Raw genomic sequence first — 25,238 nt, forward strand, 5'->3', positions numbered from 1 at the left:
CAATGAGATTGATGATTACCTTATATGATATCCTAGAGCCCTCATGCAGTAGCTAACAGAAGCAGAAGCAGACATCCACACCTAAACACTGAGCCCAACTCCTGGAATCCAGTTGCAGAGAGGGAGGAGTGATGAGCAAAGGGGTCAAGACTAGTCTGGAGAAACGCACAGAAATAGCTAACCTCAACAAGGGGAGCTCATGGACACCAGACCCATAGGTGGAAAACCGGCATAGGACCGACCCAGACCCCCTGAATGTGGGTCTCAGTTAGGAGGCCTGGGAAGTCTATGGGACCTCTTACAATGGAACCAGGATGTATCCCTAGTGCAGGAACGGACTTAGGGAGCCCATTCCCCATGAAGGGATACTCCCTTAGCCTAGAGACACAGGGGAGGGCCTAGGCCCTATCCCAAATGACTCGACAGACTTTAATGATCCCTCGTGGAATGCCTCACCCTCCCTGGGGAGTGGGTGGGGGATGGAATGGGGGGGGTCTGTGGGGGAACATAGGAGGATGGGAGGGACAGGGAACTGGGATATATATGTAAAATTAAAAAAATTTAAACACCCTCCAGTTTTATTGGTACTGAAATATTGATGTTCTTGTTTTTAATAGATGTATGGAGAAAATAAAGCAAATAGCTTGGTTTTTTCCTATTTACTTCCTGTGTGTGAGAGTGTGTGCGTGGGTGCATGCCTGTAGCCCTGGGCATCAGAAGAAAATCAGATTCCCTGGTACTGGAGTTATGGATGACTGTAGCGGTTGGGAATTGAACCCTGGTCCTCTGTTAGAGTAACAAATGCTCTCAACCACTGAGCCATCTCTCCAGCCTCAGTTTAAGATTTTAGAAAACAGGTTGTTGGTGTCAGGGAAAAGTAAAATTAATGCTAGCTCTTACTCTGAGCACTATTGCTGAGGCAGAATGTCCAACACTGGACAGTTTATAAGGAAGACAGGTTTGTTCTAGCCCTGGTTTCTGGAAGCTCTTAACCTCTGTGCCATCTCACCAGCCCCTGTCAAGCAGTATTCTTCAAAAAAGAAAATGTATGCCAGGTATGGTGGTATATACTCTTAAACCCAGAACTCAGGAAATAGAAGCTGATAGATGTCTATCAGTTCAAGGACAGTAATTTCAAACTAGCTATAGTTATATAGTGAGACTCTGTCACAGAAAAGGAACGGGGTAAGGGTAGGGTGGAGGAAGGAGGTAGGGGAGGAAGGAGAAAAGGAAGGAACGAGGACGGAAGGAAGGCAGGAAGAAGGAAGGAAGGAAGGACAGTGTGTGCACACACACATGCTTTGTGTCTACCGATGAAATAAGAGGTAAAACACTGTCTGAAATTTGCTTGAAGACACCCAGGAAGCCAGGAGATGCTACCCACTTACCACTAAAGCTCTTGCTGGAGTTGTGGAGATGTAAGTTATTCTCTTCTATTTACAAATTTGGCAAGTTTTCACAATGAAAATGTTTTATAGCCCAACACTCAGGAGGCAGAAGCTGGCAGAGATCTGTAAGTTTGAGTTCAGCCTGGTCTACAAGGAGAGTTGTGGGGCAGCTAAGGATACACAGAGAAATCCAGCCTTAGAGGGGAGGGGGACAATGTGTTTGCACGAACAGTATAATCTAGGAAAGTATAAAGTCTTAAAATGAATTTGATCTTTATAATGTAGCGTGAGAGCCAAAGTTACCTTATTTTTCAAGCATGTAGATAAGTATTTCTAAACAACAACAACAACAAAAAAATGGTTATTTGATGTCAAGGGCACTGGACTCCAGGGATGTGATTCAGCAGCCAGACCTCTCCCTAAACAAGCTGAGAGGATTCAAAGCATCTGGAAACCACTTCCAATAAGCCATCAAAGGGATGGCTGGGGATCTCCTGATCTGTAGAGCTGCTATGCTGCGCAACCCTTTCATCCATGCCAAAAGAGATCAGTGTTTCTCTCACTTGGCACACTCAGTAGGGGTCAAGAAAGTTTTCCTGTTAAGAACTGGCAGCACTGGACCTTCCAGAACTTTCTGGGTGGGTGGAGGCCTGAGGCTCAGGCAAGCCACTCCCCTCAGCCTCAGGCAACTTATTCTCTCCCAGGGCTGGAGCTGCTCAGGACCTGCTGGGACCTCAGGAGTCATGGACCCCCCACAGCAGCTGCTCTTCTTTGTGAATGGCAGGAAGGTGAGCTCCCTCTGGCTGCCCAGGCAGGCCAGGCCCTGGCCTTTCTAATCCTGTGCCCTGCATTTTCCCTGAGTCCTGGGCCTGCACATAGGCCTCTCCCTTCCCAACATTCCCTTTCCCTAGCCTTCCCATCATAGTGGGATACCCATGCCCATCCATCCCTCAAACAGCAGTGAAAGAGAGCCTTGTTCTTAGCCATCCAGCTCTGTGAACCCAGACCTCCCCACCCTCAAAGCTCTGGCTAATGATATCTTCCAACAGATTCGGATAGCCTCAATTCTCAGCCTCCCTGGGTGAGCAATACCCAGTAGTGACAGGACCACAGTGATGTACTTACTGATTGGTGAAGTCAAACCAAGGTCCTAGAATAGCACAGCTTGCCAGAACCAGGCTCTAGGGACCCCTATTGAATGTGACAGTCTGTTTTGTTTTGTTTGTTTGTATGCTATGGCTCAGAAGGCCTTTATGGCTGTTCCAAATAAGGCCTCTTGCTTGCGGACAGCAAAGCCCCTGGGTGTCACTTAAAACCAGGTTCTGGTCAGTGACCTTGTTTATTGGAATGTTCTCAGTAAAAACTGATGGCACTCTATGGGGGTGGGTGGAGCCTACTGCCCATAATGTAGGTGTTCCTGTTTGGAGCCACTAGTGGCCCCTGCATCTGGCTATGGACAAACAAAGCCCTTGCCCTGGCTGGCACTGGCTGACCCTCAGGAAGCCAAGGAAGGTGTAGCACGTGTGGGAGCTGTTCTGAGGCCATGAGTCGATTCACACAGCTGTGGTTTTGGGAATGTGTTTACTTGAAGAACAGCATCTCTCCAATAACTAAAGCCCCATTAATAAGCTTATGTGGCCCTGCTTTATGGGCTTCACATGGATAAGATGGATCTTTAACGGCTAGGTGAACCGGGTGCAATGGCTGCCTTGCTCCTTCTTTTATTTTACATGACTGAGTAAGCACACACCAGTCTTCTGTCCCCACTAAACAAACAGGGTTTCCCTCACAGATCACTGAGACAGCCTCTTGGAGACACACCCCTTTACTAATGGGGGCCAGGCTACTTACTGCAAAAGGGGTGATCTGTGTTTTTATTAACAGCCTAACATATGCCAAACTGTGTTTGGGCTAATGGAACTAGCAAGCCACAGAAATGAAGAGGCCCTGGCTGGTGTGGAGTTGACATGTCCTGGGGTGACAGCTAACATGTGAAGAGAGTGTGGTGTCAGGCAGTGACAGGTGCTGACAAAGAAACAAAGTAAGGTGGGCAGGATCTGATGGGGTAGATGAAGGGGATGGTTTGGCCTTTCAGAGCTGGGACATTGGAGCAGTGTCTGAGACGAGGTAGCCAAGCAAACATATGAGAAAGAACTTTTGGGCAGAGAAATCCGGTGCAAAGGTCCTGGGGCAGGAGAATTTTCACACCCTCAGAGAACAACTGTTCAGGCTGCAGAAGTGGCTATGAGCCAGAGAGCAGATATTTAGGTGAGAGCAGCTCAGTGTTTAGTTCAGGAAGGCAGACACCAAGCTGGGTCTGATGTCTCTCACTTTCTCCCTCCCCTGCTTCCAAACAAGAGTTTTTAACAAGTAGTGCAACCTCAGGCTCTGTTGATTTTTAAGAATAAAGAGCCCTTTCTTACCTAAAGGCTCATTTAATCTCTTAGTCCCACTTCTGGCACCACTGGGACCTCCAGGTGCCTTAGACCAAATGTTCTGTTATCATTGTAAAGTAGATTCTAGAAATACTTGTTTAGGTTTTAAAATTATCCCCATAACCCCACAAAAACAAACCGAATGCCAGCTTTTCCCTCCCATTTTTGTCCCTCCCAAATTTAGTGAAGCATGAGTTTCAACATTGGTTGGCAAGTGAAGGGCTGCCCGGAGAAGCATGAGCAGCCACTGGATAGAAGGTCCCTGTGAAAAGCCAGACTTGTGTGACTCCTTTGCAAGGAGTCCTGGATGACCTTCAGCATGCTCTGGTGACCTGTGCAGCAGTCCCCTGGCTTTTGCTTTTTGTTCTGCAGGAGAGGAACTCTGAATGCAAATGTAGTAAAAGTTAAAAGTCCGTGCACTATCTGCGTTCACGTGGCGTAAGTCAGCTTGATGTTTATCAAAGACACAGTGCCAGGCGTTTAAGTTCTCAGACACAGGGACTCTGGCATGAATTCACTGAAGTTGGTTGCTCTCCAAGAAATCCTGATTCCAGGGTGGAGGAGAGGGTCATACAAGTGTCTGGCTGGCTCAGGAATTCTCTGGGTGGCATGCAGGGGCATGCATGTAAGACTGGGATTTAGAGCTGTCACCCCTGCAGCCAAGGCTCACAGGAGGCAGAGAGAGCTGGGAAACAGCTTTTATAATTGTGCAGGCTCCATGCTGGTGGAGGCAGTGTAGTCGAGAATTGTTTTCAGACATTCAAGGAACAGAACTTAGTGACCCTGATTTCAGTGGGTGGAAAGAAAGAAAAAGTTAGAAAGGTTTTAAACCTTAGATATCTCAGCAGAGTGAGACTGTGAGTTGGTTTGAGGAAAGAGGGAAGAGGACAGTAAATGAATTGACATGAAGTTTGTCTGGAGACTGAACTTATCGTATGGGAGGTGTGTGTGGTGTGTGTGTGTGTGTGTGTGTGTGTATGTGTGTGTGTGTGTACATATAACACCCTCTTCTGTATTGCATGTTCCTCAAAAGGGGCTTGATTTTTTCTGCAAGGGCCCGAGTAGAGTTGCAGGAGTCAGCACTGGATGTGTGCTTTCTGTCTCCTTCTCAGGGGGCCAGAGTACCACAACATGGAGAAAGATGCCTAGAGTTTGTGATTATATGAAGACCCCATGCTGCTGTCTGTGTTGTGAAAGCCATGAGACATGAAAGCAGAAGAGGGGACCAGCTGGGGGACCTCAGTGGGGAAGGAATGCATAGAAACAATGTAGAAATGCCAAAAATCCATTACTTGATGAGCTAACTTAAAACATTAAACTCAAATTTTATGTGTATGGGTGCTTACATATGTGTCTGTGTAGCATGTGCCTGCTTAAAACATAATGATGTAAAGAATTCAATCAAATAGAGAAAGCAGGATTCCAGGGAGCTATGACCTTCCATCCCGTTTCAGTCTCTGCACCAGGCTGTCTCCAGCCCCGGTGCTTCAGAGTGTCTAGCTGCACGGCCTTGCATGCCTCAGCACAGGCATTTACAGCTTTAGTCTGGGTGTCTGGGGGCATGGTTTGTTTCTGTCTCCACTAACTTGGCAAGCAAGTCTTTTAAGGAAGCTGCATTCATCTTTCCGACATTCTGCTCTGCCAGCAGCTCCTCTCTCTGTCCTGCTTTCCTCCCTCCCTACCCCTCTCTGTTGTGTTTCTTTGCCTTTCTAGGAGAAGTTGGACAGAGTCACTAGTGTTCCTGTGCATGGAAACCACTTAGGGAACACTGATGATCCTGGGCAAGGGACAGGCAGGGTTGGAGATTCATACTTTCATTTGAATGTTGATGCTTGCACATCTCAGGTGCATTTCCCTTGAATCGGGAGCTTCCTACCAGTGTGAGCATAACTTGTTCCTGAGTGTGTAACCATGTTTCTCTCACACAGGTGGTAGAACAACATGTTGATCCTGAAATGATGCTGTTGCCGTACCTGAGGAAGAATCGTATCCTTTGCTGTGTGTTGTGAATGTGTGTATGTGTTAAGTCTGTGAGCCTGTGAGAGTCTGTGAGAGCATATGTGTGTGAACATGTGAGTGTGTATATCTGGAAGTCTAGAACTAGTCTGAATGTATATTTGTATGTTCTTGTATGTGAATTTGTGAAGATGTGAGTGTATGAATGCATGCAAGTCTTTGCGTGTATGTTTGAGATGTGGGATGTTTGTGTATGTCTGTGAGTGTTGTGTGTGTGTGACTGTGGGAGAGTGTTGTTTGAGTGAGAGTGAGCACATGAATGCGTGCATTCTTGTGTGTATGAGGGTGAACGTATGTCAAAATGTGTTAAGTGTATGTATGAGCTCTGCATGTTAGAGTATGTATTAGTTAACCTCTGAGAGTGTGTGCAGAGGTGTTTGCAAGTGTGTTTGTGTGTGAGAGTTTGTAAGAGTTGAAATGCGCAAGAGTTTTTAAGTCTGTGAATACAGGCCCATGTGTGTGTGCATGAGTATAACAAAATGAGTATATGTACATGTCTGAGTGTGTTACTGTGTTTGTGTGTGAGAGCATATTAGTGAGCGTGTCTGTGAATGTGTATATGTGAATGTGCACATGTGTGACCGTATATGAGTTGTATGAGAATTACTGTCCTTGTGTGTGTTTGTATGATGTGATAGTATATGAGTGAGTGTGTGGGGGGATGCATGTGCATGTTTATGTGTGTGTGTGTGTGCACCTGTGTGTGCATGTATGTGTTTTTGAGTGTATGTGGAAGTAATGAACGTATAGTTGTGTGAGTTATGTGTAACTTTGTGATGTGTTTGAGGTGTGTGTGGTGTGTTTGAGTGTGTGAGTAATATGTTTGGGTATGTGAGTGTGTGTGTATGAATGAGTGTGTTAGTGTTCTCTTAACCTCCTCTTTGGCAGGAACTGGTTGGTATAAAATGGAGAAACCAGCAAGGGATCGGAGAGAAGGATGTTGAAAAGCATTAATTGAGACTCTTCTAGAATTAGCAGACAATATTTATACCTTATCTTCAGTGACTGATGTTTATGTCATTGGAGAAAGAAAACACCAAAGTCTCCCTAAAATGAAATGGGAAGAACATTTTGGATTGGGACATAGAGGCAGTCAGATATTTGTGAGTTCAAGACTAGCCCGGTCCAATTATGAGTTCCAGGACAGCCACAGATGTTATGCAGATAAACCCTGTTTCAAGACCAACAATAATAATGCAATTACAATAATAATAATAGAGAAGAGATGTGAGGGAGCAGTCAGAGGTTTCACTGACAAGATGCAGACAAATGACTTAACTGTGTTCTAGCGTGACACAGATGGTTCATAGATCATTTATAATACAACGTTTTGTACATTTCATCAGAGACCTCCATAATGATGAGGGCTGATATACAGTGCACTCCCACCTGCAAATCCTCAAAACACTGACATGCATGGACCCTTCCTTCTTCAGTCTGGCCCTACTTTTGGCAGCCTGTGCTCCAGCTTCATAGAAAGGGTGGCAAAGGCTGGAAGGCACAAAAGGAATCAGGAAACTAGAAGACTTAGGCAGCAGCTGTTGGAGAATCGAACTGAACTCTCCTATGCATGTCTGTGATGATGCTGTGTCCTAAGTCAGGGCTATGCTAGAAAGAAAACCATAGCAAACGGTATCTTTAACTCTGCTTCTTCCAGTCCGACTCACAGGCACTAAGTATGGCTGTGGAGGGGGAGGCTGTGGCGCCTGCACAGTGATGGTCTCACGGTACAACCCCAGCACCAAGACAGTCAGGTACCTCACAGCAAAGTTCAGCTCCGAGTGAGCTCCGCAGTTCTCATCTCCATTTCCTTCCTTTTGTGGTGAATGTGTATGGAAAGACCTACACTGGGCACCCAGGATAGCGACATCTCCTTGCTCCCATGTGTGCATTCTCCATCTGTAAGCCTGGGAGCTCTGCTTCAAGGAGCAGTTAGACGGTGTCACTCTCCTACCTAACACCGCCTGTGGTTTCCTATTTTGTTTACATTCTGTATTTATCTTCAATGCATTATGGCTCCACACATGTATCTGTTCTGGTCTCTCTCCCCTCCTCTTCTGGACTCCACTCTTGCATTTGTTAAACCACCATTCTCATTCCCCACAATCCAGATGAGCTGTAGGATCCGAGCAGCAGCCAGGGCCATGCCATGCCTGCATCCCCTGGGAAATCTCCCTGCTTCCAAGCCTGGCTGCCAGATTTTTGGAAATTGAAAGTTCTCTTTAGACTCCAATTCTGCACTCTGTACTTCAGGAGATCTTTGCCCCAAATCGTCTTATTCTTAGCCCGTAAAGGCTAGTGATGACATTGTACTCAGTGTACGCTTAGCATTTTCTCTCTCTTCTGCCCATCATGAGCTTCTTTGTTCAGAGGTATACATACAGAATTAGAACATGTGCATTTAAAGTTATTTCTCTTTTTGTCTTCCAAATGCACTGTCTCCCAGAAGAACTCAGAGAGAGTGTATTTACACTCATGAATGGCAGGAACCCCATTTTCCCAAGCCTCTATTAAGACTAGACATTATAATATTTGAGGACATCTGTAATTTTCTTTGATAAAATGGTGTTTCTCAGTGTTAGCTCAAAATTTTGCTGATCATTTGGGCTGTGAACATTTGGCTCTTGTGCCGATCCCATCTGTAGTTGTGGCTAGGAGGGGAGAGCATTTTAGCTGTTGGAATTGGGCAGCTTTGGCTGTGGTCCTGAGGGTGGAATAGCTCTTCACCTGACACTAGTTCTTCCTCTGCAGAGCAAATGATGCCACACTCACTTTATTGCCCAGCCAGCCTTGGTCCAGCTCCACCTGCAGGAAGACAGCAGCTCCAGGTTCACACCACTTACATGCAATTAGAGAGTGTCAGCCCCCATCTGAAAGGGAATGATTAAGCTGGTGGATGCTTTCAGGAATTGGAATTATGAGGTCTAATTTTAATTCTGCCACTGGCACTCCAGCTGTGACCCTGAATACATCACTCTGATGCTCAGATCTGGTTCTGAAGAAATGAGTTTGTGCTGAGAATGAAACACAGATTCAGAGCCTGGAACATCACTCCTGACCTGCCTGTGGGAGGTGCCCAGGGGTGCTCGGTCCCCTTTCTCCCAGATGTCATGTAATTTGTCACCTGTGCTTCTCTTTTGCATTTCGAAGGCATCATCCAGTCAATGCCTGTCTGACCCCCATCTGCTCTCTGTATGGCGCAGCAGTCACCACGGTAGAAGGCATAGGCAGCACCACGACAAGACTCCACCCCGTTCAGGTGAGGGTGCGCTGCTCCCCTAAAGGGACTCTGAACCCCAAGGACTCAGAGAGTAGCAAGTCTGGGTCCTGCTGCTTGTTCGCTGGTAACAGCTGAAAGGCACAGGGGCTGACTAAAGCTGGGATGCTGGGATACATGAGTAACTGACTTCTTGGGAAGATGCTTTTTGAAGAACAGAAGACTCCCTTTCTTCAGGTAATGCTGACCCAGCCAGCTTTGTTTCCTCTGTGTTCCAATCAGAGTGACCTCTCCGTCTTGTGTCTTCCAAATAAGAAGGGAACACCAGCCATGTGCATTAACACATATAGTTTTTGGTGAAAGACAACTTGATTTAAAATCTGAATTAAAAGTATGAGCCCCCCCCCCATACATATATCAAAAGTTGTGTTGGGTTTAGACTTGTTGGAGGACAGGCTCTGTCCCGGGGTCTGTAGCTCTTCCTTGAGTGGTGCCTGGCTCCCTCATTTAGGGCTGTTGCTCAGACCTAAACCATTTACATATGACCCCCAGTATACCATTCATTCTCCCTTGTCATGGTCCTGCTATTGAGGACCATGTCTGTGGAGTGGACACAAAGGGAAGAGGTTTGAACCACGTAGGAAACAGACAAAATTCACCTTCTATAGATGTGAAAAAATCATGAGTTTAATGTTCCCAAACCCAATTAAGCTAAAGGAGGAGGCTGTTCCCTGGATAGCCTGTGAGACGTTAAAAAACATACAATTTTGCTGGGCATTAGTGGCGCATGCCTTTAATCCCAGAGCTTGGGAGGCAGAGGCAGACAGATCTCAGTGAGTTTGAGGCCAGCCTGGTCTACAGAGCAAGTTCCAGGACAGGCTCCAAAACAATACAGAGACAACCTGTCTCAAAAAACTAAAAAGAAAGAAGACATTTAAAAGCCTGTTGACCTGATGTGCTGCCGGGGTGGAGTTGATAAATTCCATGCCATTCATCCTCACAGCCACTGCCTAAAGTCAATCTGAACAGCTTATGGGGCTCAACAGTCAGACTGGCTGGCCCAAGGGAAGCCACTTGAGATGTAGCTTTTGGGGCCTCCTCTCCAAGTTCAGGGAGCACAGAAATATCCTGGGGACATTGCTCTGTGTTTGTTGACCTGTCGGAGAGTAACAGGTCTGCATTTCTAACCGTATGCTTCCAGGAGAGGATCGCCAAGTGTCATGGCACACAGTGTGGATTCTGTACTCCTGGGATGGTGATGTCCATGTACACACTGCTCAGAAACCACCCAGAGCCCACTCTCGATCAGCTGACGGCTGCCCTTGGTGGTGAGTATGCTCTTAGTTTTAAGTGGTCATGACAGAAATAACTGGACACCTCCCATCTGTCACGTGCTGAAATAAATGCTATTTGGAAATTCATTTAAAGACTTTTATAAGACAGTTACCATTGTCATCTTAATTTCATAGGTAAAGAATCTGAGATCTAGAAAGAGTGTTTTATTAGAAAGTATCCCTACAAAGTGAGTTCCAAGATGGCCAGAGATATACAGAGAAACCCTATTTCGTAAAACCAAAACCAATCAACCAACCAACCAACCAGCCAAACAAACAAACAAACAAACAAACAAACAAAATGTAGGAAATGTATAAATAATGAGTGTTTGAGGAAACCTGTCAACAGAGATCTCACTCTTGTGCTGTTTCTAAAATAAGCCTCAGGGGCTGGGGAAACAGGCTGAGTCAGTCAGTGTCTGGTGTGAGGACATGAGTTTTAACCACTACCGCCTATATGAAAGCCTGGGAGTGATGGCCAGTGCACTGGGCAGGAGGATGCACAGACTCAGGAGGACCCCTAGAGCCTACTGTCCAGCCAACATAGCAGGGCTGATGAGTTCCAGATTCACTGAGGGACTGTCTCAAAAGTATGTGGAGAGCAATTGAGCAAGTGTCAACCTCTGTCCTTCCCATGTACTCACACATACTTGTGCACACACCAACAGATATGTACATAAACCACACAAACAAATAAAACACGACCTCATAGTGGGGTGGAGTAAGGACACAGAACCATTGTGAGAGAAAACTGGCCTAATCATTTATTGTTAATAATTTGTCTGCCTAATTATCTCCCGGGTTCAGAAACGACACACTTTTCCACCTTTACTGTTACAGAACAGCTTTGACCAGCTGAAACTTCCCTTTCTGTCTCTCTCCTTCTCCCTTTGCTTTGACTCTGTCAAAACTGATAGCTGCCACAGTAAGGATTAATAATGAGAGGAATATTCCTTTAAAAAAAAGAAGACAAATTTTCCACTGCAACATGCATGGACCACAGCACATGATGCTAAGTAAAATAAGCCAGACGCAGAAGAGCAAACGCTGTATTATACAAAGAACCTAAAATAGTACAATAGAAGCAGAGAATAGAATGGTGATTGAATAGTGATTACCTGAGGTGGGAGAAGGAGAAAATGAGGAATTATCAATCAAAGGTTACAAACTTTGTTTTGCAAAATGAACAAGTTCAGTAAAAGTAACTTGGTTCCCACAGCTTCCCATACTATGTTACATAAACCATTGCTGAGACTGTAGGTCTGCTGTCAAATGCCTTCTTTCAGGCTGAAGATCAAGTCCATAAATGGCACAAGGACACAGAGTGGTAGGTCCGCTCAGGTTCTTGACCTTGGGGATAGATTCCCAGTGCACCCTATCTCTAGATACATCAATCACTAATCAGTTGATTAGCTATCCCCTTGTTTTTATGTCAGTAGCATCTCAATAATGTGGCTGTTGTTTTAAGTTTAGCTCTTGGTTGTAAACTTCAGAACAAGTTTTGTCTTAAAATTGTGTCATTTAACCATCCGTCTCAAGAGGAGGGTATAAAATGTGTTTACAAAGAAGAAGTACAGATGGCTGAGATGTTAAAATATACAGTCAGACTCTTGACTAGATATCCCAAGATGCTGATGTAAAAATGAAATTTCACACGCAAGATTTCAGAATTAAGACATCAAGGAGAGTTTTTTTCTAAGATGGGGTCCACGCCTCTGTCCGGGGCACTTGAGTAACAGACTGGCTCTGTCTTCTTCAGGAAATCTGTGCCGGTGCACTGGATACAGGCCCATAATCGATGCATGCAAGACTTTCTGTAAAGTAAGTAGAAAGGATACATGGTCAAGTGCATTTTCCCCCCAAATAAAACAAGACAGTGTAGGAGTTGCTCATTGTGTTTGCAGCAGTAGTCATCTTTATTAATACAGGATCACTTCTCATCTCAACATCTACAATTCCTGCTTTTCCTTTCATCTTGGGCAGGAGACTGACCCTCCTTGCCTGGGTAGTTAAACTGTGAGCATCAGTTTGTCATCAGCCCTGAGTCATTCCTTCCAAGAAGTTGCTCTTGACCTGTTTGTCTAAGTTAGGGACCCTGCTGGGGTGCTCATAGTCTCCTGCAGACATGATATGTGTTTGTGAGTGACACAGCGTGACACTGGTCACAGTATGGTCTAGTTGTTTCTGTAGCACTGTGTGTTTTTAATGGACTATTTGACAATGGAGGCTGTCCATCCCCAGGACAGGGTTACCATAATCCAATTGTAAGCTATTCAATCATTAATATTAATAGAACTAACAAAAGCCTATGAAACACTTTGCTTTTTTCTTTGCTTTTAACAGTTATATAAAGGAGAAGGCTCTGTGGAATTTTAATACACATTCAGTCATGGTGGGTCCTCCCCCACCACCAGACAATCTCTTCTGCAGGGTGAACTATGAAATTAATGCCTCATAGATAAGACCGGAGCTTGGTGTCAAATCTTCTTACTATTATTAGTAGTATTTAAAATATTGTTAGTATCAATAATTAATATGGGTAGTGTTTATTGCTATATAACAGGATTATCTAGTAAGTTTTAGTAAATACTGGTATTTAGAATTTCTTGTTAACTTGCTTTCATTACAATTAGCTTGAATATGTTGAAGTATAAGTGGTTTTCTTGTACAAAGCCTTACAATATTGGTTGTACAGCTTCAACTGAAGGCACCCAGCTGACAATAGAGTCCCCATGGAATGCTGATGGGCTTGCTTTGTTTTTTTCTATTAGGCTTCTGGCTGCTGTCAAAGTAAAGAAAATGGGGTGTGCTGTTTAAGTGAAGGAATAAATGGATTTGCAGAATTACCAGAAGGTGATGAGGTCAGTGAATGGTAAAGTTGTTCAAGACCTGAGCAGCCACTGACCTAGCCTTTGGAAGAATCGGTGGCTCCCCTGGTTGAGGAATTTGACTGTGTCAGCATGTTCCCTCTCTTATTCTCGCTGTTTCTATATGTGCTACAGATTCAGGCCAGGAGGCAATTGAGCATGGAGAAAGGGGTGAACAGGTACTGTGGTACAGCTGGGTGAGAGAAGTGGCTTCTAATTGTTCTATAGCTCAGTAGTGTGATTGTGCTTGACGATTAGAATAACTAATAGAATCTAACATTCTCCACACAAAGAACCACATCATGTCTGAGATACTAGATGCAAAACAATGACATGATCTTATCATGTGTGTGTACTGCAATGTCACTCCATCCCACAAATAGATGCAATTAGCACAGCAATTGAAAGCAAAAGAATTTATTTTATAAATCTGTTGTATCCACTTTGTCCCCCATTGCACTTATTAGCACTATCCAAACTCTACTATCTGAAGGAGAGAATTGATCTCAGGGGTCTCTCAGTTTTTAGACAGTATTTTCAGTGACCTGTAGCAAAGTGGAGATGGAGATGGAAGGACAAATCCTTGACTGGCAGCTAGGCTCGTTACTGATTAGCTCCATTTGTTTTCTGTGTGTCTGTGTGCCTTCTGCTGGGGGAGAGGAGGTCTTGTGGAGCTCATTCTGTCCTCAGACTTATCACATAACTAAGCCTGGCCATGAATTCCTGCTGTCCCTGTCTCCCATGTCCCTGTGATTATAGGCATGTACTACCATACCTGGATTGTCTGAGCATCTTCCTCCAGTGTCATCCCACAAATAATTTAACATAGGGGTCCTCGACAATAATATAGTTGTCATCCTTTGTCTACAGTTCCCTTCCAGCAACCTGAGTTACCTGTGCTCAACCATACTCTAATGATATTAACTGGGATATTCTAGAAATAATTTGTGTTTCAATATACGTGCATTATGAACAGCATGAGGAACTCTCACTATGCTCGCCCCTGTCTCACCTGGAATGTGGACCACCCCTTTGTCCCATATATCCTTACTGTATACATTACCTGCCCCTCTGTCACTAAGTAGCTGTCATGGGTATCAGATAGACCAGCACAGTATTGCAGAACCTGTGTTCAAACAACTGTTACTGTACTTAATGATGACAGGAAGCACAAACTTAGAGATGCTATAGTTCAGATATGACAGTGAATACTTACAGGGAACTGATTTTTTTTCCAGGGATGTTTAGTACTAGAGTATGTTGGTAAGATTTGCAGTAAGAATGAATAAGAAAACGGTAATGTATAGGAATCTTCCAAGTTCAAACTGCCCAATGTTTTGTGTAGCAACAGGCATGGATGTCCTCTGAGAATAGGGGGCACTACTGTAACTTCTGTCATTTTCTCGTTTTAAGACCAGTCCTGAACTCTTCTCAGAAGAGGAATTTCTGCCACTGGACCCAACTCAGGAGCTGATATTCCCCCCAGAGTTGATGGTAAGGACGTCCATTGCTCTCCCAGAAGAGCTCGGGGTCAAATGGCAGGGGCAGCCTTTTCAAAAGCTGATGGTGCGGCTGTCAGAACTCATCAGGGACATCACTGTGCAGCAGACAGTGGTTAATGCAGATATTCTCAGCTTCTCAAAGTAGAGAATAATTACCAGTGGGCTGCCCTGCTAAGCATCAAGGGGACATCTACATTACACCCTGCCCCAAGACTCAGGGGCCACTGAGAAAAGGGAAAGGAAAGAGTGGCCTCTCGACCTGACAGGGCCACTGCACTCAGGAATTCATAGCCTGCACAAGCTCTAACCAGTCAACATTTAGCATGGAGAGGCGTTAGGAGCAGTTTTCCCAACAGCCTGGTTTCAGAGTTACCTCAGCCTTAAATGACACACAGAGATGCTGTGTTAGATATAAAGATGTTGGCCTGTTACTAGTGTTTCTTATTGGCTGTCTTAAATATTAGCCCATTTCTATTAATGTAAGTATTTCCCTGTGGTCTTATCTTACTGGAGAGAGGGTCCTGAGTTCTGCTCTCTCAAGTCCCTACATGTTGAATCTCCTCCTACCTCTCCTTGAATCCTCCTTGTCTCCTACTCCCACCTATCTTGCTTTTTATTGGCTAACATTGCTTAATTCATTAACCAATACGAGAAACATATTTACAGACTGACATCTCCCATCAGAGAGGTGAGAGGTAAATGAGCCCCCAGCTTTAGCTAATATAATTAAAGGCTGCCAGAGAGGGTTGGTCAGTTTTCGTCAAGTGTCTGACCCTTTCTACGTTGACCATGACCCAGGCGATGGCCTTATATACATGAGTAAATGGACAGCACAGATTGTATCCAGTAGGCTTTGAAGGGAAGAAAGGGGGACATATATTTGGGAGGATGCAAGGTTATTCTTGGAGATGTTAGGAGAAGGAATGGAAGGGATTATAATGAATATACATTATGTTCATATATAAAATTCTCAAAGAATTGATAATATACTATAAAAGACAAACTGATGGACAAATATGCAACAGTCACCCATCATCGTCAGCTCAGAGTCCAGGGAGTGTGGGCCCAGGAAGGGTGGAGAAGGGAGGGGAGGGCTGCCCTGAGAGGTTGGGGGATGTAAAACACAGCTGATTTGTATGTTAAAAGTCATGAAGGCACAGTCAATGTGCTTCAATATAGACTTGTTTCTCCTTCCACTTCTGCTGAAGTTCATGATTGTGTAGAAGGATCTGGTGAAATGAGCGTATTGCTGTGTTAGTGAACATCAGCATGAGTACTGGGAGGTGTGGGAGAGCCGATGGGAGCTTCAGTTTCCAGGTGTAAACTACAGCCACACTGTAACCTCAACTCTGGCTCCCGGTAAAGCTCTACTTTTAGGTCACAAAATTTGGCTTTTAGAAGATATGTTTCCACAGAAACAGAGTGAAAAGAGATGTCACAAGCTCTCTCAAATTCCTGTTGTGTTTTCAATAGATAATGGCTGAGAAACAGCCACAGAAGATCAGAGTGTTTCGTGGTGATAGAATGACATGGATTTCCCCAGTGACTCTGAAGGAACTTGTGGAAGTTAAATCCAAGCATCCCCAGGCTCCCATTGTCATGGGCAACACCTCTGTGGGTATGTAGACACCCCTCAGACATCTTATGAGGGAAACAAGCTTCATGTGCATTTGTTGTCAGGAGAACAAGTAGAAAACCCCACATTGTTCAAGGGATGTTCCTGCATTAGAAAGCTGCCTATCCTATGCTTCACTGGGACAGAGGCTGGCCCCATGGCAATTAGCTAGTGGGCTAGCCTGTGCTGCACTAGAACAGACACTGCCTTGATGGCCCCATGGTAAGCCAGCAGCAGGGCCAGCCTGTGCTTCACTGGTGCAGAGGGTGGCCCATGGTCGGCTAGCAGTGGGGTGTCAGTGTTCTGGTTTTCTGTCTTAGCACTACACTGGCTCTCTTTCTGAAACCGCTGTCTTTCCTCTGTGGGCGGTGACTCTGTGACTACAATGTGTTTCACTAAATGGCAGTTTCAGAGTCTTCTCCTTTTCCACATAATCCAAGTATGGCTGCCCATCTCTATGCAGGGCTTCCAGGACTTTCTTCAAGCAAAATGTGTGCCATGTCACACAAGTTTTAGGGTTAACATTTCCAAAGAGTGCTACAGTTTATTTGGCTGCCATCTCTGCTTGTGGTTTGTAGTAAACACCCCAATAAAAGGAAACACCTTTCAGATACCAGAGCCATGTATTTAATCATAAATCCAAATTAGGAGTGTAGGTATCATCATTGTATTTAATCATAAATCCATATTAGGAGTGTAGGTAACATCATTGTATTCTAATCTTCTGTTTCCTACAATCCCTTAGGGCCTGCAGTAAAGTTTAAAGGCGTCTTCTACCCTGTCATAATCTCTCCTGACAGAATTGAAGAGCTGTGTGCTGTAAGCCAGGATCATGACGGTGAGTTTTTCTGGTCTTTGTGTCCTTGGGAATGCACTCATCAGGCCATCTTCTTACCCCAGGTGATGGACAGGGCAGAGATGTTTCTAGTTAGGATTCAGATACTCTTCAGGCAGAGTGGTGAGGACCCTGAGGACGTCCAGGGAGCATTCTCTAAGTTTCACTAGACACAGTCTGAGAAGTGAGGTTGTCACTGGTAAACTTTCCTATCTGCAGTATTTGGGAACTAACAACTATCCAAGGAGAATCTATGCAGAGAGTGCAGAACAAAAGATGAAGATGGACGAGACATGATCGCTGCTTCCCAGAGCACAGCAGACAGAGGAGAGTTGGGCATTAAGAAACTGTAGTCTGGCCTTTCTCATTCCTGATAAAGGAATTTGGTTTAATGGCAGTGAGAAGGCATTGCAGTGTGGGTTGTGATAAAGCCCCTCAAATCCAGCACTTGGCCATGATGTGTAGTATCTCTGAGATCTTGAGGACATGACTGAACTGAGTCTCAGTGTTCTCATCTGTGAAGTGAGCCTATTAATATCTTGTGGATTTGTTTTAATATGTGGAGTTATTTTATTAAGCTAGAATAATATGGGATAAACTCAGTATGAAATCTAACCTTCATGATCTCTACCACCAATACCACCTTAATTAACCCTCCCACACATCACTCCATCACCATCAGTATCTCCATCATGAGCATCATCACTACCACAGTCAGGACCATCACCACCATCATCACCACCATTACTCATAGCACAGATCCAATATAAGGATTCCCTTGCCTTTCCCTTTGATCTAACATTTTGAGGCATCAGTGATCACATGGCTTTACTTACAGAGACTTTATTTCAGGACTGACCCTTGGTGCTGGCCTCAGCCTGGATCAGGTGAAGGATATTCTGGCTACTGTGGTCCAGAAGCTCCCAGAAGAGAAGACACAGACATACCGTGCCCTCCTGAAGCACCTGAGGACCCTGGCAGGGTCCCAGATCAGGAACATGGCTGTATGTATTTGGCAAGTCAGCTCTAGCATTGGGGTCGCGGGTATCTGTATGGCTTCTTTCTATTCTTTAAACACAAAAAAGAACTGCTCCCCAGAGCATCTCTTTCTCTGTATTTAGTGCTTGTGCTTTGTAACTATGTAACAGAGTGAAATTACCTGCTTTTTAAAGTCTTTAGGGGGCCACATTGTGAGCAGACATCTGGACTCGGATCTGAATCCCCTCCTGGCTGTGGGTAACTGCACCCTCCACTTACTGTCCACAGGTAAACAGCAGTTTCTGCTTGGGGACTTTGTTTCTCTCACCTCTGGGGAGGCAGGAAATTCAGTCTAGAAAAAGACTATTCACTATGGCATTACTAATTTCCTTTACCTTTCTAAGGCTGAGAATTTTGTCAGTCTGTCTTAAAACTATGATTCTCTTCATCTGTTTCTTCGTGAGACCTTTAGCTATCAGGGGCCAAACTATTTGGCTGTCATTACAAATGTGGGTGGCTGCATTTATACCTATCCTGGGATTCATGTAGCCTGTTGTCTGCAGAATAGACACATCTGCTAGATGTTTTATCCTTTCTCTATGGACATTCTTGTTTTGGTTAATGTCCAGATTTGAGCTGGTCATTAGGAAAAACAATAATCTTGGAAAATCACTTGGCCCCTTTGTTGGGGACCCTCTCCCTGGCACCAGGGTGTTTGACTCCCATGACATCCATACATGGGCTTGTCCTCTGTTTATCTTCATTGAATGCCCACAATCTTTTTCACCAAAATATTTATTGGACCTGCCGAATTTATGTAATTAAGTATTATTTTTACAATAATACTCCCTTAATCAATCTGTCTAATAATTGCTAGGAAATTCTTATAATGGGTCCTCTATAAATTTATGGAGATTTCATTTTAAAATATGAGCTAGCTTTCTGTAACATATATTGTGAAACATTAACTCCTAGCTTTTAAACTTCTAAGTAAGCTTAAGTAGGATGATCTAAATTCTGAGTTTCAATATTAGTAAATCACCTTTGAAAAAAACTCCTGTCATGAGAAGTAAGATTGGATGAAAAATATTTTTATGTTTTTTTTTTCATTGTTATAATTTGCTATGACTTTAAACTGTTCCTTCCTCCAGTCTATTGACTGGAGGACTGAAATTCTCTACATGCTGGTGTGGGTAGGGCATACTCAAATAAAATAACACTCAGTGGTGCACAAATTCACTGAAGGGATTTTTTAATTTACCTCTGGAAATAATAGGGCCCCTGGATATAGGGCAAAAAAAAAAAAAATAATTTTGCATTGACTTTATCAAGTATCACTCTACTCTCTCATGGTAAAGCCCTAAGCTATAGGGAAGAGGGTGTTAAGGTACTTGTTCTTTAGGAATCTCTGTGTTTGTTTTCTGTAATCAAGGAGATAAGACAAAAGGAGGGAGGCAGGCTAGCCTGGAAGAATCATTGCAAGGTGCTGTCAGAGAATTACCTTCCCCCGCCCCCTCCCGCCAAAGCACTCATGCACTCATGTACACACAAGCCAGTAGAACCTTTTCTCAAGTTTGGGAATTTTGTTTAAGAGACTGAAGATTCCAGGGAAGGTGTCATTTTTCCACAGATGGAGAACGACAGATCCCATTAAGCGAGCAGTTTCTCCACAGGTCTCCTGAAGCAGACCTTAAGCCCCAGGAAGTCTTGATCTCAGTGACCATCCCGTGTTCCAGGAAGGTGAGGATGGCCTCTTTCTCCATTTCCCAGTGGCCCCAGCATCTGTAGCTTGAGAGGGCTCAGGACAGGCATGTGTTTGCAGAGCTTGAAGCCCCCTCGAGGAATTGACAGAAGTTACTGTTCCCTGGGTGACTTGTGCAGTTACTGTCACCCTGCTGTGAAGTCCCCTGTCACTTCTAGAACTAGAGATCTTATTCCCTTTTCCTTTAACCCAAACTCTAAAGTTGATTTTTAGCAGATTTTTAAGACATTCTTTGTCTTTTCTGACTTCTTCCCTAAATGCTACCTGTCTGCCTAGATCCTTGGGACTGAAAGAACTTGGTGGGGTAAAGCATGAGTTTGGGAGTCAGATACACCAGGCTTGAGTCCTGGCTTCAGACCTGAACTAATTAATGACCAAGCCACGTCCATTTGACAGTGTGGAATCAAGCCTGCCTCATGAGGGGTGATGGTTTAGGGGAGCTGCCATCCCAAAGAAGCCCACAACGAATGGCTCTAATAACAGAGTTCTTTTTCTAGAAAGTCTGGGGCTAGAACTCTGATATGGGGTATCAGTCACATTGATGTCCTCCATTGAGGCCTGGGACCTTGAACATAGATGCTCATCTTCTGCTTTTCTGTGGTCCTTTTCATGTGTCTGTCCACTTGGGCTTTAAAATGACACAAGCTTTGGGGTCAAGGCCCTGACTATTAACCTCATTTCCACCTTAGCGCTTTAAACACCTTGTCCACAAGAAGGGAAGTACTGGGATTTAAAATGCCAGCATCTGAACTTAGGGAGCACAGAACAGAGCCCATAACAGACGATGGGCTGAAGTCAAATCACCCCATGGGCATGGAGGGGTCTCTCAGGGGAGCTCTGTTTGTGCCTTTTTTCTTCAGTGGGAGTTTGTGTCAGCCTTCAGACAAGCCCAGCGCCAACAGAATGCACTAGCGATTGTCAATTCTGGAATGAGAGTCCTTTTTCGAGAAGGAAGTGACATCATTAAAGAGTTATCCATTTTGTATGGCGGTGTGGGTGCAACCACCATTGGTGCTAAGAACTCCTGCCAGAAACTCATCGGAAGGTAAGACACTGTGTCTTTAGTTTCCAGGTAACAGAACAACCCGGCCTGTGGGAGGCTGCAATGAAAAGAAGAAAAACACTTAGGATCTATCCCACAGTTTGATGGATGGAATCCCAACACTATTTCATAATCACTTTCATGTTGCTTTTTAGCAAATTCAGAAGTGAGCTTTATGCAATCTGTATATGTAGTGTGTGTAAGCACACAAGTGTCTGTGTATACATGTGTATGTTTGTCTGGTGTGTGTATATGTGCATATATATATATATACATATATATATATATATATATATATATATATATGTGTGTGAGAGACAGACAGAAAGGGGGTCAGATGCTCATTTCCTGAAGTGTAAATTTGCTTCCTCTTGTGGGGGAATAATTTACCCTGATGAAACAGACCATGTGCTAATTGATTTCTAACCATCTCTTGCTTACCTGAGTTGATTTGTCTGTGGTAGTAACAGCTAATCTTTCTTGAGAATTTACTAGACAAATGAACAGAGAGCAGTGACTCAGGGCTTAAGCTTTCAGTGAGTCCGTCTGCCTGGTGCATGTCTTAGCTCAGCCTCCTGAACTCCATGAACCCAGGCATTCTATTTAACACTGTGGAACCTCCCTTTCCTCACCTGTCAAAGAAGAGACTCAAACCCACCTTGTGAGTCCCTGCGAGGTTTCTGTAGGCGAACTCATGCAGGGCTAATGCAGGAGCTGACATACGGAAATGTCCTAGGAGTAGACGAGGCAGTGACTCCTGAGCTCAGGGTTCTGATGGGCGAGGATGTGGTGAGACCCAGTCCAGACGCTTGGAGAGTAGCCAACCAGCCTGAACTTGGTTGCAGCTGTACGCCCTGCTCTCCTGTTCCTGTAAAGACTGCAGTCTGCTGCCCCAGTGTCAGGTGAACCTGTGAGGTAATGGGTCCTGCCTGTGAGTCTCCTCCTCTGCCTCTCACAGGTCCTGGAATGAAGAGATGCTGGATACAGCGTGCAGGCTGGTTTTGAATGAAGTCACCCTTCCAGGCTCTGCTCCCGGGGGAAGGTGGAGTTCAAGAGGACCCTCATCATCAGCTTCCTCTTCAAGTTCTACCTGGAGGTGTCACAGGCTTTGAGGAGGATGGTAAGTGGTGCTAGTTGTGTGAACTGCGATGATGAACGCAGAGGCAGAAGACCCTGCTGAGGAGGTGTGGACTATCGAGGATAAAACCTGGACTCATATCTTATTGATGGCTTTCCACGGGGCTGTCTGTGGATGACTGAAGTTTGAGGAAGATTTGCAAGGAGGGCACAGACCTGCACAGGGTTTTGCTTAACACCACTCAGTTATTACTACTTCTCATCTGAAACTCGCTAATGAGGTGAAAGCATTTTCTCACACTTACTGAAGCTCACCTTCCTACTGTTGATTGTCTTGTCTGGGTTATACCCCTTCATAAGATGATGGCAGCCTCTGCTCTGTTGGGAAGTGAGTCATCAAAGGAAAAATGTTTAGTGAGTCCCCCCAACCCCAGGGATCCAGAGGCATGCTGGGTAGAAGTGATAGTACTTAGGAAGGCTACTGATCGCAGGCATTCTTTTGCCTACTTTCCCTTATCACAGGGCTACATAATTGCTGCCTAGAGACCACACAACTGGGAAAAAAAGTTCTCTGAAAACCTTTTCCTGCTTCAAAAAACTTGAACATTTTTGTTCTCATTACCCTCATGCTGCAGTCAAGCAATTAGACTGGAAGCCATGACTGCTCGTCTTGTACAGAAATCAACACAATAACTTTAAGTGCGGGTGTGGAGAGTGGGAAGAGGGGATGAGTTGGGCCAAAACACATTATACCGAGCTCTCAAAGGTTAAAAATAGTTAATACATAAATAAATAACTACAGGAAGTCTTCTCGTGGAGATATTTAAGGCTGCCTTCTCAGCATAGACAAAATTGAGTAAGAACCAATAGGCTGTATCTAATTTTTGAGATGAGGAGTTTGATTTAATAAATAAATGGTATGTTTCTACCAGGTAACCAAAAGTGAAAAAACAACACTAATTGTAAACAATCTCAATAAATAGCAAATAATATAATTCCCTGGTGAATCAGTTGATATATTTGAAAACTTCTGCCCTCCACTTACCTTTCTGTCTTTAAAAAATAACAGCTATTGCCAGCTTTACTTCTTTCAAAATTATTTAATTATAGAAGTACAGACCTTTTAAATTATAAAGACAATCATGAACCATGTTGTTGAATGTCTCATATAGATTAGCCCATCCCTGCTGCTCTGCCTCAGAAGACACCCTCCTGTGGGGTGCCAGCAGCTGGGCCACCTCTACACTTCTCTGTGCCTGGCAGATGCCACCAAGCAACCTTAGGGATATCTGCAATAATGGGCACTGGTTCTGACTTTTCCTGCTTTGAGTTTTGTCTTTTCTGCTTTATGTGACTTCTTTTTAGTCGTGGTATTGATTTATATGATGTCCCCTTCCTGCCACTTAGGAAAGCAGGTCTGTCTTTCTGGACAACATTGAGAAAATAGTGGTTGGGAAACTGGAAAATTGCTAGTGATTGGGAAATAATCCTATGAAACAGAGATGGTGGCAGTCTGTGATATTCTGAATTCATGGGGTTTATCGCATCATGGGGTTTATCGCATCATATTCACCTGCAGGTTCCTTTCTATGGTTGGGAGGGCCTTTAGATTTCCAGAACTCTGAAAGGATGAATACTTAATTAATTCCAGACTTCAGAATGCAGATGTTTGCTGGGAATTGTACCAGCATCCTTTCCTGGAACATTCTGGGAGATTTTAAATGTCTACTGTCATTTTCCTCTGCAGGACCCAGGTCACTATCCTAGCCTGGCAGACAGGTATGAGAGTGCTTTAGAAGATCTTCATTCAAAACATTATTGGAGATCATTAACCCACCAGGTTAGTGTGTGTGTGTGGGTGCGTGCGTGCGCGTGTGCGCGCACGCGAGTGCGTGTGTGTGTGTGTGTGTGTGTGTGCGTGTGTGTGTGTGTGTGTGTGTGTGTGTTTAAAATCAAAGACAGGCAGGGTAGTGGTGGCACACACCATTAACCCCTGTGTTCAGAATGCAGAATGATCTCTGTGAATTCAAGTCTGGCCTATAGAATCGGTTCTAGGATAGCCAGAGTTGTTACACCGAGAAACCCTGTCTTGAAAAACAAACAAATAAACAAAAAACAAACAAACAAACAGATTGAACTTAAGACTGTAGGACTTTTGTCTGCTGGAGACAAGCTGCTTTCTTCAGTATTCATTAAAACTTCCAAACGAGGTTGAGAGTGCAGTTCAGTGGGACAGTATGGTCAAGGCCCTGAGTTTGATCCCTGGTATGCCAAAAAGAGAAAAAATGGAGGTAACCCAAACCAATTAGAGACCCCCTACTAAAAAGAAACCTGGAAAATATATTATATAAAGAAATATGCCTGGTTTTGTGTTAGAGGCTGTTTATTTTAACACTATGCTTCAGCCCATGCACATAAACAAGCTGGCTGTTGCTCCATGCTTCCTACCCTGGCTTTGTGGCTAGTGAACCAAACCAAAGGCTAGTTCTGAGCTGGATCATGAGCTGCTTTGGTTCATTTCAGAGGGCAAGGACACACCCCTGTCCCCAGAGACCTTGGGGCCACAGTGCAAGATATTGCACCCGCTGCTAGCTTGTTTTGCTTTTGTATTTTCTTTTCCAAGTCCTTCCTGTCCATGTGGTTTTCTGAAGATTACATTTTAGAGTACTAAGAACTCTTTTCCAGATTTCCTGATAACGGCTGACTACTAGAGAGTGCAGAACTCTCCATAGCTTTGTTAGCGTTTGCATTCATGTTTCCCTGTGTAGACCTGGCTATCCTGGAGCTCACTCTGTAGAGTAGGATGGCCTTGAATTCAGAGATTCATCTGCCTCTGTCTCCCAAGTGCTGGGATTAAAGCTATGTGCACCCCTGCCTGGCTTTCCTATAGCTTTCAAGTGGAAGATTTTGTCATGTTTGCTATAATTTTTAAAAAGTGGTGTGTGAGAGAAGGGTGCTATGGGACAGAGTTCAAGAGGAGGGTTTTGTTTTTGTTTTTTAATTAGGGGGAAAGGCTCTTTAAAAAAGGAAAGGGAAGCAGGGAGACTGGCCTTAGGGGACAGAAGCAGCAGCAGAGAAGAAAGGGGGCAGGAAGAAAGGACCAGGCAGAAAGACAGAGTGTAGGAAAGAGCATGCTGGGGGGTGGGGTGGGGGTGGAAGGGCCTTTTTTT

The 25,238-nt window shown here is 44.4% G+C and overlaps 1 protein-coding gene across 1 annotated transcript in view; it reads left to right on the plus strand.

Annotated features, from left to right (window-relative positions):
* The first annotated feature begins 2,072 nt into the window (after window positions 1–2,072).
* The window catches only part of LOC127226326 (aldehyde oxidase 1-like), a 63,991-nt gene continuing 40,825 nt past the window's right edge, over window positions 2,073–25,238 (plus strand). Inside the window, 17 exon segments of the mRNA XM_051190250.1 lie at window positions 2,073–2,176; window positions 5,752–5,809; window positions 7,497–7,593; window positions 8,990–9,098; window positions 10,258–10,384; window positions 12,150–12,211; window positions 13,162–13,251; window positions 14,671–14,751; window positions 16,233–16,377; window positions 17,120–17,212; window positions 18,062–18,213; window positions 18,382–18,475; window positions 19,818–19,927; window positions 20,810–20,994; window positions 21,950–22,032; window positions 22,035–22,111; window positions 23,816–23,908. Of these exon segments, the coding sequence (XP_051046207.1) occupies window positions 2,132–2,176; window positions 5,752–5,809; window positions 7,497–7,593; window positions 8,990–9,098; window positions 10,258–10,384; window positions 12,150–12,211; window positions 13,162–13,251; window positions 14,671–14,751; window positions 16,233–16,377; window positions 17,120–17,212; window positions 18,062–18,213; window positions 18,382–18,475; window positions 19,818–19,927; window positions 20,810–20,994; window positions 21,950–22,032; window positions 22,035–22,111; window positions 23,816–23,908 (1,701 nt within the window). The 5' untranslated portion in view covers window positions 2,073–2,131.

The sequence above is a fragment of the Phodopus roborovskii genome, unplaced genomic scaffold (assembly GCF_943737965.1).
Source record: "Phodopus roborovskii unplaced genomic scaffold, PHOROB, whole genome shotgun sequence".
In the NCBI taxonomy this organism is placed as follows: Eukaryota; Metazoa; Chordata; class Mammalia; order Rodentia; family Cricetidae; genus Phodopus; species Phodopus roborovskii.